Here is a 12,415-nt window from a genome sequence, read left to right on the forward strand (position 1 = left end):
TAACGGATAAACGTGGTTACAATATTTTTTTTTGTACTTAATCAATATTTACTATATCTTTTTCAAAGTATTAGGCCTCTGTGTAAAAAGTCTCTCTAAATATGTGTTAAAATTTTATATATAAAAATTATACATAATGAAAAAAAAGTTCTAACATAAACCTATTTACAGGTGGCGGTGCCAACTTTTTGAGAAACGACCATTTCTTCTTCTTCTTATATAAGAAGAAGAAGAAGAAATACATTTATTTTAACGTCACAACATAGTACACGAAAAAAAAGAAAAGCATGCAGACATAAAAGACATTTGGACGCTAAAATAGGATCCCCACTCAGCATAATGCCGCGGCAAACCATGGCGCTGGTTTTCTGTGGGGACCTGAGTTGACCTGACTTAATCTAAAGTTGATGGCGACACGTACGCCAACGACACACAAATAAATTTACATTGATATAAAAAATACAAACATTATTATTTATATAACATGAAAAGATAGAAAATTAATACACAAGTAAACCAGAATAAAAAAGAAGATAGAGAATAAATTGAAAAAGAGATATAAGTGTTTTATCTACAAGAGCTGCGATCACTTATCTCTAATCTATCATTAATCTCGTGCCAGCTCTCATAGTTTTCCCTCAAATAAAATCTTGTCAGGGAATATTTATTGGTTACCCTGTCAGGTTGGTTATTATTAATTTGTTTTATCGTCACATAACAGATGGTGGGAAGTATCTGGCTGGAAGGCATCGTGGCCCAGAAGTCCGTGCAGCAGGAGCGTGACGCTATGGAGAGCGCCACCGCCGTCGCCACAGAGGCGGTCGTCGCCATCAGGACCGTCCAAAGCTTGGGTAACTAACTACCGTAGAGTTTCGTATCTTCGCCTGGGTTTTGACACTTTTTTCAAAAAATCTCTCAAATTTGAAAGCATTTTAATCCGTTAAGGCGAAAAAACGTTTTTTAGTATTCCTAACTATCAGTATACACCACTAAAACTTTGAATTTCATTGGTTAAGTTGGTAATAAATGGCCCCAAAGGCAATAGGCGATGTTTGGGTATTTTTCCCAATCTTCGCCTATGGCTTGCCTTGCCGCTAATACTTACTTTTCTGTGACTTACACGTGTTAAGTCGTATCTCCTTGGAATGTGCTAATATAGTATACTATGAACCTTAACTACACCAGACTAGGCATATATTTAAAAAACGGGGTAGTAGGCGAAGTTTGGTAACAGTCTGAAGTTGTTTTCATACATTTTCTATAATGAAGCTAGGGCTGCCAAAAATTAACCAACATGCCAAATAAAGGGGTGTAATGGTTTATTAGTTAAAAAATAATTAATTTTAACAAAACTGTTTAATTGTTGCAAAATTGTTGTTATTATCGTAATTGACATCAAATCAACCTTATTTACACAAAGTGAGACATAAAAATACCTATATGGTACCTACTCAATATCGGTAAGAGTAGAAATAAACATTTGCATATAGCGTACACAAACATAAGAAAATATTTAAATTTGGAAACAAATAATGTCATCCACCAATGAATGTGGTACAAAAAATTTGACAACCCTAGGGGTAGGCGAAATTTGGCAACAAGATGGACGCAAAGTACCCTCACCAACGTTTTATCCAATTGTGACTTCTAAACGTAAGCTAGCCATTAAATAATAGTTTCATATGAAAAAGAGATAGTTATAGGATATAATCATGTAAAAAGTTTAACATTACCGGGTCTGTATTACCGTTTAAAACTGAAGTTAAAACACTGGTTTAAAAAAACGTGTGGTCGGCGTCGCGAAAAAACCTCTCTAAAGGTCAACTGTGTGAAATTAGCCGCAGGATGTTCGAAGAATCTTGACACCCGTAAAAAATACTTTGTATTTAGCAGTTTTATGTAAGGCTTACATTAGAAACATTTTGTTAATGGCAACTTATGTCAAACTAGGCGAAAATAGGTAGCGCAGGCAAAGATACGAAACTCTACGGTACGTAAAAGTAACAGGGATGTTGATTGCATTTCTAATAAATTATTTCTTACCATGCACGAAATAAAGCTCCAGATTAGATATTTACGATACAAGTGCGGAAAGTAGGAAATTCGCAACGAGAGTTTTATATCGAAACGAGTTGCGAATTGCCTATTCTCATGTGTATCGTACAACGTTTCACAGCAAATTTTTTAACATGCCCTTTAAATTTGTGCTCACTATAGTGCAAGAAAGTAGCACTATATCTCACATTCTAATATAAAAAAATTATTCAAATGCTGTAGCTAACAATTTTCCTACCAGCCCTCGTAGATTAGGCTATTGTATTTTTAGCTGTCGTTTGTAATAAAATTAACGTTAGAAATACTTAATTGACAAAGTTAGTAATATCTCTCACTGATACAAATAAAACAACCTTCGATACCGCTACCGCAACTCCATCGGTGGTGCATGCAGACGCACAAGTGAAACGGCCATGGATCTAATTCAGGCCGGACAGCTCGCTTGACATAATCATAATATTTGACCCTGTTAACGAAAATATTGAGAGTGAGCAATGCAAATAAGATACTTGAAATTTTATTTTGTCCTAATAGGTATAGAGAGAAATTTCATGAATAAGTTCGAGGCAGAGCTGGAGGTGTCATGCTCCGCCATAGCCCGGAAGAGCCGCTGGCGCGGGCTGGTGCTGGGTCTGGGCGTGTACGTGCCGTTCATGGCCTTCTGCAGCGTCGTGGTCTACGGCTGCACGCTCGTCGTGCACGAGGGGCTTGCCTACTCCAGAGTCTTTTTGTAATATACTATGCCAGTGTTTCTTAACCTGTAGTCCGCGGAACCCTGGGGCTCCGCGAGTATATGTACGGTAGTCCGCCGCAGTCTCACCTATTCTCACCGGTCTCAAATGTATTGCTGATTTTTTTTTATATTAAGGGGTTCTTGGACTTGTGTTTGATTTCCTAGGGGTCCGTGGATGGAAAAAGGTTAAGAACCGCTGTACTATGCTATTAATACTATTATCATAGGTATTCCTGAAATATGCGATGGTGCTCTATACTGATTCCATTTGAAGATATCCCAAATATAATAAACAATTGTCGTATATGGCAAAAGACCGCATCAATATTCAGCAACGCGATGTAAATACTTCTTATGTAAAAAGAATGATTATATTTTTATTTTTTGCGTCAGATAACGGATATAGGCGTTTTGTGAAATCATGGAACATTTCGGTCCTCCCCTCCATTGCGCTGCTGAAGAAAAACTGTTACTTCAGGATGACAGTCTCTTAGTTTAGTGTATAGCACAAATTCTTTTAACACATTCACTGCCAGCGGCCCACTAGGCGGGTTCTCTGTTCGTAGGCGCTTTTGCCTACAAACGGGAAAAACAGTGTTAATGGCTACGCTCGTAGCGCGTAGCTCGCACTGGCAGTGAACGTATTAAGATTGTCCTAATGTATTGTAACTCGACGGTGGCAGGGTGACAGAGGCAGTAATGTACGGCGCCTACATGCTGGGACAGTCGTTGGTGTACGCGCCTAGCTTCCAGGCAGCCAAAGACTGCGGAGCGCGTATTCTGTCCGTCATCCACCGCCAACCGCACGTCATCACGGAGCCCGGCGTCGTCGACTCCCCGCACTGGGTTAGTAACATGATGCCACAAATTATCACACAATTATTACTGAAAAAGTGAGGGGGCTATTCATAAATTACGTCATTTCAAATTTGGAGGGGGGGGGGTTTGGACATCGGATGATGGTAGCATGACGTAGGAGGAAACGGGGTCATTAGAAGCATGATTTTTGGATGATTTTAGGGGGTGGGGAGGTCAAAAATAGATGACGTAATTTATGGGCAGCCCCTAGGCACTGTTAAGGGGCCCACTAATTAACAGTCCACCGGACGGTATCGGCCTGTCAGTTGAAGGGCCCACTGATTAACAGTCCGCCGGACGGTGTCGGCCTGTCAGTTAGAACAACATTTTAACAGTTACGAACAACTGACAGGCCGATACCGTCCGGCGGACTGTTAATCAGTGGGCCCCTTTAGAACAAAATTATGACTGTTCCGAACAACTGACAGGCCGAAACCGTCCGGCGGACTGTCAATCAGTGGGCCTCTTTAGTGCATGTCTTGGTTTGACGTGATAAATAAAGTTCATACGTGTAATTTGGACGTGTTTGTTTTCAATAGTCTGCTACCGGTAAATTCGGTATCAAAGAAGCAGAGTTCAGTTACCCAACGCGGCCACACATACGCGTGCTGCGGGGGCTGGATCTGCAGGTGGAGGCAGGCAAGACGGTGGCGCTGGTGGGCTCCTCGGGCTGCGGCAAGTCCACCGTGCTGCAGCTGTTGCAGCGGTTCTACGACCCCGACTCTGGCACTATCGTAAGTTTACTTCACAAGAAGATGGCGCAGTAGAAGTCTGACGGTATATCATAATTAATATTATTTAGAGTTATTCTTGACAAACGACTGTGCTATGCCCAGTCATACGTGTATCATACACAATTTACGGCCAGTTGCACCACCTCATAATCTGGATGGTTTATTCGCCCGACACATTTTTAAACAGGCTATAACTGTACCCTAGTAGTAACTCTTGTAATTAACCCCGCCATTTTATTTTTTACACGTATATCTAATCTACCAGCTAGAGGCCAGACGCAAAATATGATTTTCATGGTGTCGTTGTGTTAAATCCTTTGTACGCCAGGAGCTAGACGGGCGAGATATCCGCCGGTCGCTGACGCTGCCGCGGCTGCGGCGGCAGCTGGGAGTGGTGCAGCAGGAGCCCGTGCTGTTCGACCGCACACTGGCCGAGAACATCGCCTACGGGGACAACTCGCGCCAGCCCGCCATGGACGAGGTCGTTGCAGCCGCCAAGCAAGCCAACATACACAACTTCATCATCTCTTTACCACAGGTTTGATTGTCTCCAGTCTTCCTCTTTCTACCTATAAAATAGAAATATCATGTAGGTGAATATATACCTATCTTCCAAAATAAGTGAGTATTATTTATTGTCTATGGGGCTGGCCATGTAGCCCGCATGACAGACAAAAGGTGGACCATACAAACCACAAAATACAAGGGACCACACGGAAAACGCCCCCCCGGCAGGCCGAAGAGACGCTGGTCTGAAGACATTACCCAAATAGCCGGAAAACATTGGATGGAGACAGGAGAAGACAGAGAAAGTTGGAAAAAACTGGAGGAGGCCTTCACCCAGAGAGGGATCCATATAAACAAATAAAACAACAAGTTCAAAAAATACAAAGCCATACTAAAAGGAATATGGAGAATACAAGGCTATAATAATAATAATAATTTAGGCGTAGGGATGTGACGACCCCATCGCCCGCTGGTTGTACCAGTGCAATCAGTCAACGCAGGGCAGCTTGTGGCGAGCTGTTGGGGATTAGCGACCTCACGTACCCGAGTGCTCCTGGGGAGTTCTGTTACCCGCAAGGAGGGTGGGTGGGACAGGATTCTCTGCCTCTGGCTTGCCTTAGCCGGCCGGCCAGAGTGGAGTCGTTAGAGCTATAAGCTCCAGGGGTGGAAGTGAAATATGCATAAGACGCGAGTTGGCACAGTGGCTGTTAACAGCCACTGGGTAGAAAGCGGCGCACACCTCTCGACACCCCTGAGCCGCTCACACCGGTGTTGCCCTTGAGCCATCCTAGATGTCGCTTTTTTGTGGGGGCCCATCTTGTGAGGGCGAGTCACCGTCTGCCGGAAATAAAATTGCATACCGTTTTATTAGGCAGGCGTCCGGTTTTTTACCCCATAGCTCAGTACTAGTCCATCGCTTTCACCCAATAACCTAGTTCATTTTAGATTTCATCAACTCTCAATAGCCCTTACACCCTGGCGGGTGCTGCCTCTGCGTGCGTCCCATGATACGGGTAAGGGCAGCATCCGCTCGGTGTACCCCTTACATTTCATTAAAGTGTCAAAAGGGCCTCTACGTGTTGGCTTCGGCTCCGCGCACGCCTCCCAAAGGTCCGGAACACCATTGTTCCGTGATGGGAAAGACATATAATAATTTATTGTCTATACTCGTAGTATTGATTTACGAGTATTATAATTATTAGTGTTACGCATTTTATAAGTAGGTAAATAAATAAATAATATAAATAAACTTTACTTTAATACTTTCAGATTAAATAAAATTAAAAACTTTCTTTTAAGCCTCATACGGGGCTGTCCATAAATTACGTCATCGTTTTTTGACCGATCCGGGGAAGGGAATGAATATTATTTATCACTCCGTATAGGCCAAGCAATAAGAAGTTATAGAGGGAAATGCTAGGAACACAATTTTTGACTCCGTAGCTTTGTTTGGACTAGTTACGAGGTGAACATATCAAAAGTCCCCGGCCGTAGCCCCGGTGCTGGGGGGTAGAGGGGGGAAAGAAGGTCTCATTTTTCGGTTTTTCACTTATATCTTAGAAACTTTGCGTCTTAGCGACATGACTACTAAGACAAACCAAAAGCTGATAAAATTTGTTACAAGTTTTATTCAGTCAAGTTTTTCGATATCTGGAATAGTTTTTGAGATATCCGCTCTTGAAAGTTTAATTTAGGGCTTTCGATTTTATCTTGATATCTACATTAGTGAAGCTGCTAGGCCGAGTTTGGTATCATTATCGTATAAGTCGTGGGTGCTGAATTCATTTTTGGTATCACATTGACACCATTCCTGAGAAAAAACACATAAACTTTAAACAAATACCTTTTTTTTTAAATTCCTCTTCACGCTTAAACCGCTCAACCGATTTAATTGAAATTTGGTATACAGATATTTCGAGTCCCAAGACAGGACATAAGATACTTTTTATCTCAATAATCATCCTTTAAAGTTGTGAAAAAGAGTATGGGGGGAATTCAACTTCGTCGACGAAACTGCATTCCTGAGGTTAATACTGCTTAAGGTAAGGTTTGTAGTCATGTTTGGTATCATTTTCATCTAAATCACAGATGTATAATCCATCCATCCATCCTAAATTTCATCTAAACCGGTTCAGCGGTTATTGACTCCCCATACAAACTTCCACCCCACTTTTCACACCCTCAAAAGATGTTTTTCGGTATAAAAACTATCTTATGTCCTGTGTCGAGACTGAAACTATTTCTATACCAAATTTCAACAAAATTGGTTCAGCGGGTTAAGCGTGAAGAGGGATTAAAAAAAATATGTTTTTTAAAATTTTGGTTTTACTTCGAAATAGTGTTAATGTGATACCATAAATGAATTTTGCACCCCCGATTTGTACGAAAATGATACCAAACATGGCCTAACAGCTTCACTGATGTAGATATCAAGATAAAATTAAAATCCCTAAATAAACTTTCAAGAGCGGGTATCTCAAAAACTATTCAAGATATCGAAAAACTTGACTGGATAAAACTTGTAAATAATTTTATCAGCTTTCGGTTTGTCTTAGTAGTCATGTCGCTAAGACGCTAAGTATCCAAGAAATTAATGAAAAACCCAAAAATTCGACCTTCTTACCCCCCTCTACCCCCCAGCACCGGGGCTACAACCGGGGACTTTTGATATGTTCACCTCCTAACTAGTCCAAACAAAGTTACGGAGTCAAAAATTGTGTTCCAAGCATTTCCCTCTACAACGTTTTTTAACCGACTTCCAAATCTCAAAGAAGGAGGTTATCAATTCGGTTGTATGTTTTTTTTTATTTTTTTTATTTTTTTTTATGTTTGTTACTCCATATCTCCGTCATTACTAGACCGATTTTGAAAATTCTTTTTTTGATTGAATGTATATGCATACAGATTGGTCCCGTTTTTATCAAAACCCAGTTCTGATGATGGGATCCATGAGGAATTGAGGGAACTCCTCAAATCTTAAAGGCACATATAGTGACATATAGTGATTTTTGGGTTTTTATCAACAAATCAAGCATATACATCCAAAAAAGTGACATTTGATGAAGTGGAACTGCTGATGATGATCAGAACGGAACTCTTCAACGACGCATAGTTCACGGTTGGCGATTTGTCCTCTTCGTTACGTTTGTTAAGCAAGTTAAGTTTTTAAGCCACATTTTTGTCAAGCTCGAGTTCTGATGATGGGATCCATGAGGAATCAAGGGAACTCCTCAAATCTTAAAGGCATGCGTATAGAGATTTTTGCATTTACATCAGAAAATCAAGCATTTTCATTAAAAACTGTTGCATTTGATGAAGTGGAACTGCTGATGATGATCAGAACAGAACTCTTCAACGACGCATAGTTCACGTTTGTCGATTTTTCCTTTTCGTTATGTTTGTTAAACAAGTTAAGTTTTTAAGCCACATTTTTGTCAAGCTCGAGTTCTGATGATGGGATCCATAAGGAATCGAGGGAACTCCTCAAAGATTAAAGGCATGCGTATAAAGATTTTTGTATTTACATCAGAAAATCAAGCATTTTCATTGAAAACTGTCGCATTTGATGAAGTGGAACTGCTGATGATGATCAGAACAGAACTCTTCAACGACGCATAGTTTACGTTTGGCGATTTTTCCTCTTCGTTGTGTTCGTTAAGCAAGTTAAGTTTTTAAGCCACATTTTTGTCAAGCTCGAGTTCTGATGATGGGATCCATAAGGAATCGAGGGAACTCCTCAAATATTAATGGCATACGTATAGATTTTTTTGTATTTTCATCATAAAAACAAGCATTTACATTAAAAACTGTCGCATTTGATGAAGTGGAACTGCTGATGATGACCAGAACAGAACTCTTCAACGACGCATGGTACACGTTTGGTGATTACGAATTTTGGTTTTGACTTGGACTGGGACCCGGACTCGGGCTCATACCCGGATCCGGTTCGGACCCGGACCCGGACCCGGACCTAGAGTCGGATCCGGATTTAACCCGGACTCGGACCCGGACTCGGATCCGGACTCGGACCCGGTCTCGGACCCGGACACGGACCCGGACTCGGACCCGGACTCAGACCCGGACTCGGACCCGGACTCGGACCCGGACCTTGACCCGGAAAACCACTATGATACCTTAACTAAATAAACCACTATGATTACCTATCTTAAAATGTAGGTATAAAGTATGATGATGCCAATCTTACTAGCCCTTCCCGCTTAAACCCCCGTACACCGCACGGCATGCGCCATTAAGTGGGTTAGGTTAGGTTTGAACTGCGATCCTCACAGAACCGAACTGCTATATGAGAAGTGGGTTAGGTTAGGCTAGAACTACGACCCTTATGGCTCCTCTACACGATGGGCCAACGCCGGCCACTCCAAGGGACGCATTTATGCGTTAGAGGGAGCAAGTGATATTGCTATCTCATTCTACCGCGTGGCTGCGTCCCTTGGAGTGGCCGGCGTTGGCCCATCCTGTAGAGGAGCCATTACAGAAGCGAAATGCTAGTAGAAAAGTGGGTGGTTTTACGTCCTTTTCTACGTAGTGTACCATCTACAATAATCTTTCACCGGCCCCCATGGAAGTCGGTTTTTTTTTCTTAAAAATTATCTACATAGTGTACTATCTACTATAATCTTTCACCGGCCCCCAAAGAAGTCGGTTTTTTTTTCTTAAAAATTATAATGTAGTTATGTTGATATGGACTTTGTCTGAAATAAAAGAATTTTAATTATTTATTTTTAACCGACTTCCAAATCCCAAAGGAGGAGGTTATCAATTCGGTAGTATGTTTTTTTTCTTTTTTTTTTTATGTTTATTACTCCATATCTCCGTCATTACTGGACCGATTTTGAAAAATATTTTTTTGGTTGTATGTATATGCATACAGATTAGTCCCGTTTTTGTCAAAATCCAGTTCTGATGATGGGATCCATGAGGAATCGACGGAACTCCTCAAATCTTAAAGGCATACATATGGTGATTTTTGTGTTTTTATCAACAAATCAAGCATATACATTTAAAAACGTGACATTTGATGAAGTGGAACTGCTGATGATGATCAGAACGGAACTCTTCAACGACGCATAGTTCACCTTTGGCGATTTGTCCTCTTCGTTATGTTTGTTAAGCAAGTTAAGTTTTTAAGCCACAATTTTATCAAGCTTGAGTTCTGATGATGGGATCCATGAGAAATCGAGGGAACTCCTCAAATTTTAAAGGTATGCGTATAGAGATTTTTGTATTTTCATCAGAAAATCAAGCATTTTCATTAAAAACTGTCGCATTTGATGAAGTGGAACTGCTGATGATGATCAGAACGGAACTCTTCAACGACGCATAGTTCACGTTTGGCGATTTGTCCTCTTCGTTATGTTTGTTAAGCAAGTTTAGTTTTTAAGCCACATTTCTGTCAAGCTCGAGTTCTGATGATGGGATCCATAAGGAATCGAGGGAACTCCTCAAATCTTAAAGGCATACGTATAGAATTTTTTGTATTTTCATCATAAAATCAAGCATTTACATTAAAAACTGTCGCATTTGATGAAGTGGAACTGCTGATGATGATCAGAACAGAACTCTTCAACGACGCATAGTACATGTTTGGTGATTTCGAATTTCGATTTTGACTTGGACTGGGACCCGGACTCATACCCGGATCCGGTTCGGACCCGGACTCGGACTCGGACCCGGACTCGGACCCGGACTCGGACCCGGACTCGGACTTGGACCGGGACTCGGACCCGGACTCTGACTCAGAGACCCGGACCTTGACCCGGAAAACCACTATGATACCTAAACTAAATAAACCACTATGATTACCTACCATAAAATGTGGGTATGATGATGCCAAACCCCTCCCGCTCAAACTCCCGTACACCGCACCGCATGCGCCGTTAAATGGGTTAGGTTAGGTTTGAACTGCGATCCTCACAGAACCGAACAAAAGTGGGTTAGGTTTGGTTAGAACTGCGAGTCTTACAAAAACGAAATGCTACTAGAAAAGTGGGTTTGATTAGGTTCGAACTGCGATCCTCACAGAACCGAACTGCTATCAGAGAAGTGGGTTAGGGTAGGCTAGATAACTACGACCCTTATGGAAACGAAATGCTACTAGAAAGTAGGTACTGGTTTTACCTCCTTTTCTACATAGTGCACCATCTACCATAATCTTTCACCGGGCCCCATAGAAGTCGGTTTTTTTTTCTTAAAAATTATTGAGCATTCATTTACTGACCTAGTAAGGGGGTAGAAGAGAAAAGAAGACAAGAGAAGCTTCGTATGTTCCGAATATTTTAGAACATTCGAAAGTATTATAGTAGTAGGGTAATGCCAGAGCATTTATATGATTCATATACATACATTGCATGTGTCAGGGATATGATACGAACCTCGGGGCGAGCGGCGCGCAGCTGTCGGGCGGGCAGAAGCAGCGAGTGTGCATCGCGCGCGCGCTCATCCGCGCACCGCGCCTGCTGCTGCTGGATGAAGCCACCTCCGCGCTCGACGCCAATAGCGAACGGGTAATGCCAGAGCTCTCCAGACAAAATATTGAGCAACTTGACTGTTGGTAGTTTGATACCTACCACTGAAGGTGCCATCGGATACCTACTTCGGGAAATTTTCACTTTTTATAATTTACCATTTCCAAAATTAAAGTTTCCTTGGTTCCCCGTGAAATTTTCCTGAAATTTCCGAGAGCTTTTCTAACTTTTTAGAAATTTTCCTCAACTTGCAGTTTCACATCTGTAGTATGTAGGTAGCTCATTCACTCTAAAAATCATATAACGCCCATTACAATAATTTATCCTTATTCTATTTAAGTACCTACTAGGATCGACTCAGTGGAGGCCCCACATTGTATTTACCTACACCCATATCCTCTCTATCTCCCAACAACTTGATATTCCCTTCCTTTCAATACGTCATGTATGGCTTATTGGCTTTTTATTACACACGAGACGAGAGTATTTTTCGCAAGACATGCACATTCTTGACAAGTTAGTTACTTTTAATTCCTCTGCATCTGTTCTTTAGGCTGTTACCGAAGCTTTGGAGAAAGCGGCGAAAGGACGAACGTGCATAACCATCGCACATCGACTTTCCACCATCAAGGATGCCGATCTTATCTGCGTCTTGGATAAAGGTAAGGACGAAGGACATTTTGGGTTCTTTCATCATTGAATTTCCTATTTTAATACATGTATTTATTTACATATAAAAGTACTACCCTAGGTACATTTTAACTTTATTAAAAATATGTTTATATTTCTTTCATAAGGTAAAATCATCGAAAAAGGCACACACACTGAACTTATGGACATGAAAGGCTTCTACTACCGAATGGAAAAAGGACAACAGCTCGCCTGAACGTAGCATCAGTTAAAAATAGATACTACTTATGTACATAAACAATTATATACACCGTGAAATTTTAGTGGTTGTTTTCCCGCAACGAAATGATTCTGCTATCGATATACAGTCGATGTGTAATCTTTTTTTTAAATAATGTTAAGAAATGCCAGAT

General features: G+C 41.2%; 1 protein-coding gene across 1 annotated transcript in view; it reads left to right on the forward strand.

Moving 5' to 3' along the window:
- LOC134679442 (multidrug resistance protein homolog 49-like) overlaps nt 1–12,305 on the forward strand; it is a 31,953-nt gene extending 19,648 nt beyond the window's left edge. Inside the window, exons 19-26 of the mRNA XM_063538349.1 lie at nt 722–851; nt 2,590–2,785; nt 3,472–3,634; nt 4,186–4,380; nt 4,709–4,918; nt 11,265–11,411; nt 11,926–12,034; nt 12,170–12,305. Of these exons, the coding sequence (XP_063394419.1) occupies nt 722–851; nt 2,590–2,785; nt 3,472–3,634; nt 4,186–4,380; nt 4,709–4,918; nt 11,265–11,411; nt 11,926–12,034; nt 12,170–12,258 (1,239 nt within the window). The 3' untranslated portion in view covers nt 12,259–12,305. The remainder of the gene's footprint in view (nt 1–721; nt 852–2,589; nt 2,786–3,471; nt 3,635–4,185; nt 4,381–4,708; nt 4,919–11,264; nt 11,412–11,925; nt 12,035–12,169) is intronic.
- The last annotated feature ends 110 nt before the right edge of the window (nt 12,306–12,415 follow it).

The sequence above is a fragment of the Cydia fagiglandana genome, chromosome Z (genome assembly GCF_963556715.1).
Source record: "Cydia fagiglandana chromosome Z, ilCydFagi1.1, whole genome shotgun sequence".
Lineage (NCBI taxonomy): Eukaryota > Metazoa > Arthropoda > Insecta > Lepidoptera > Tortricidae > Cydia > Cydia fagiglandana.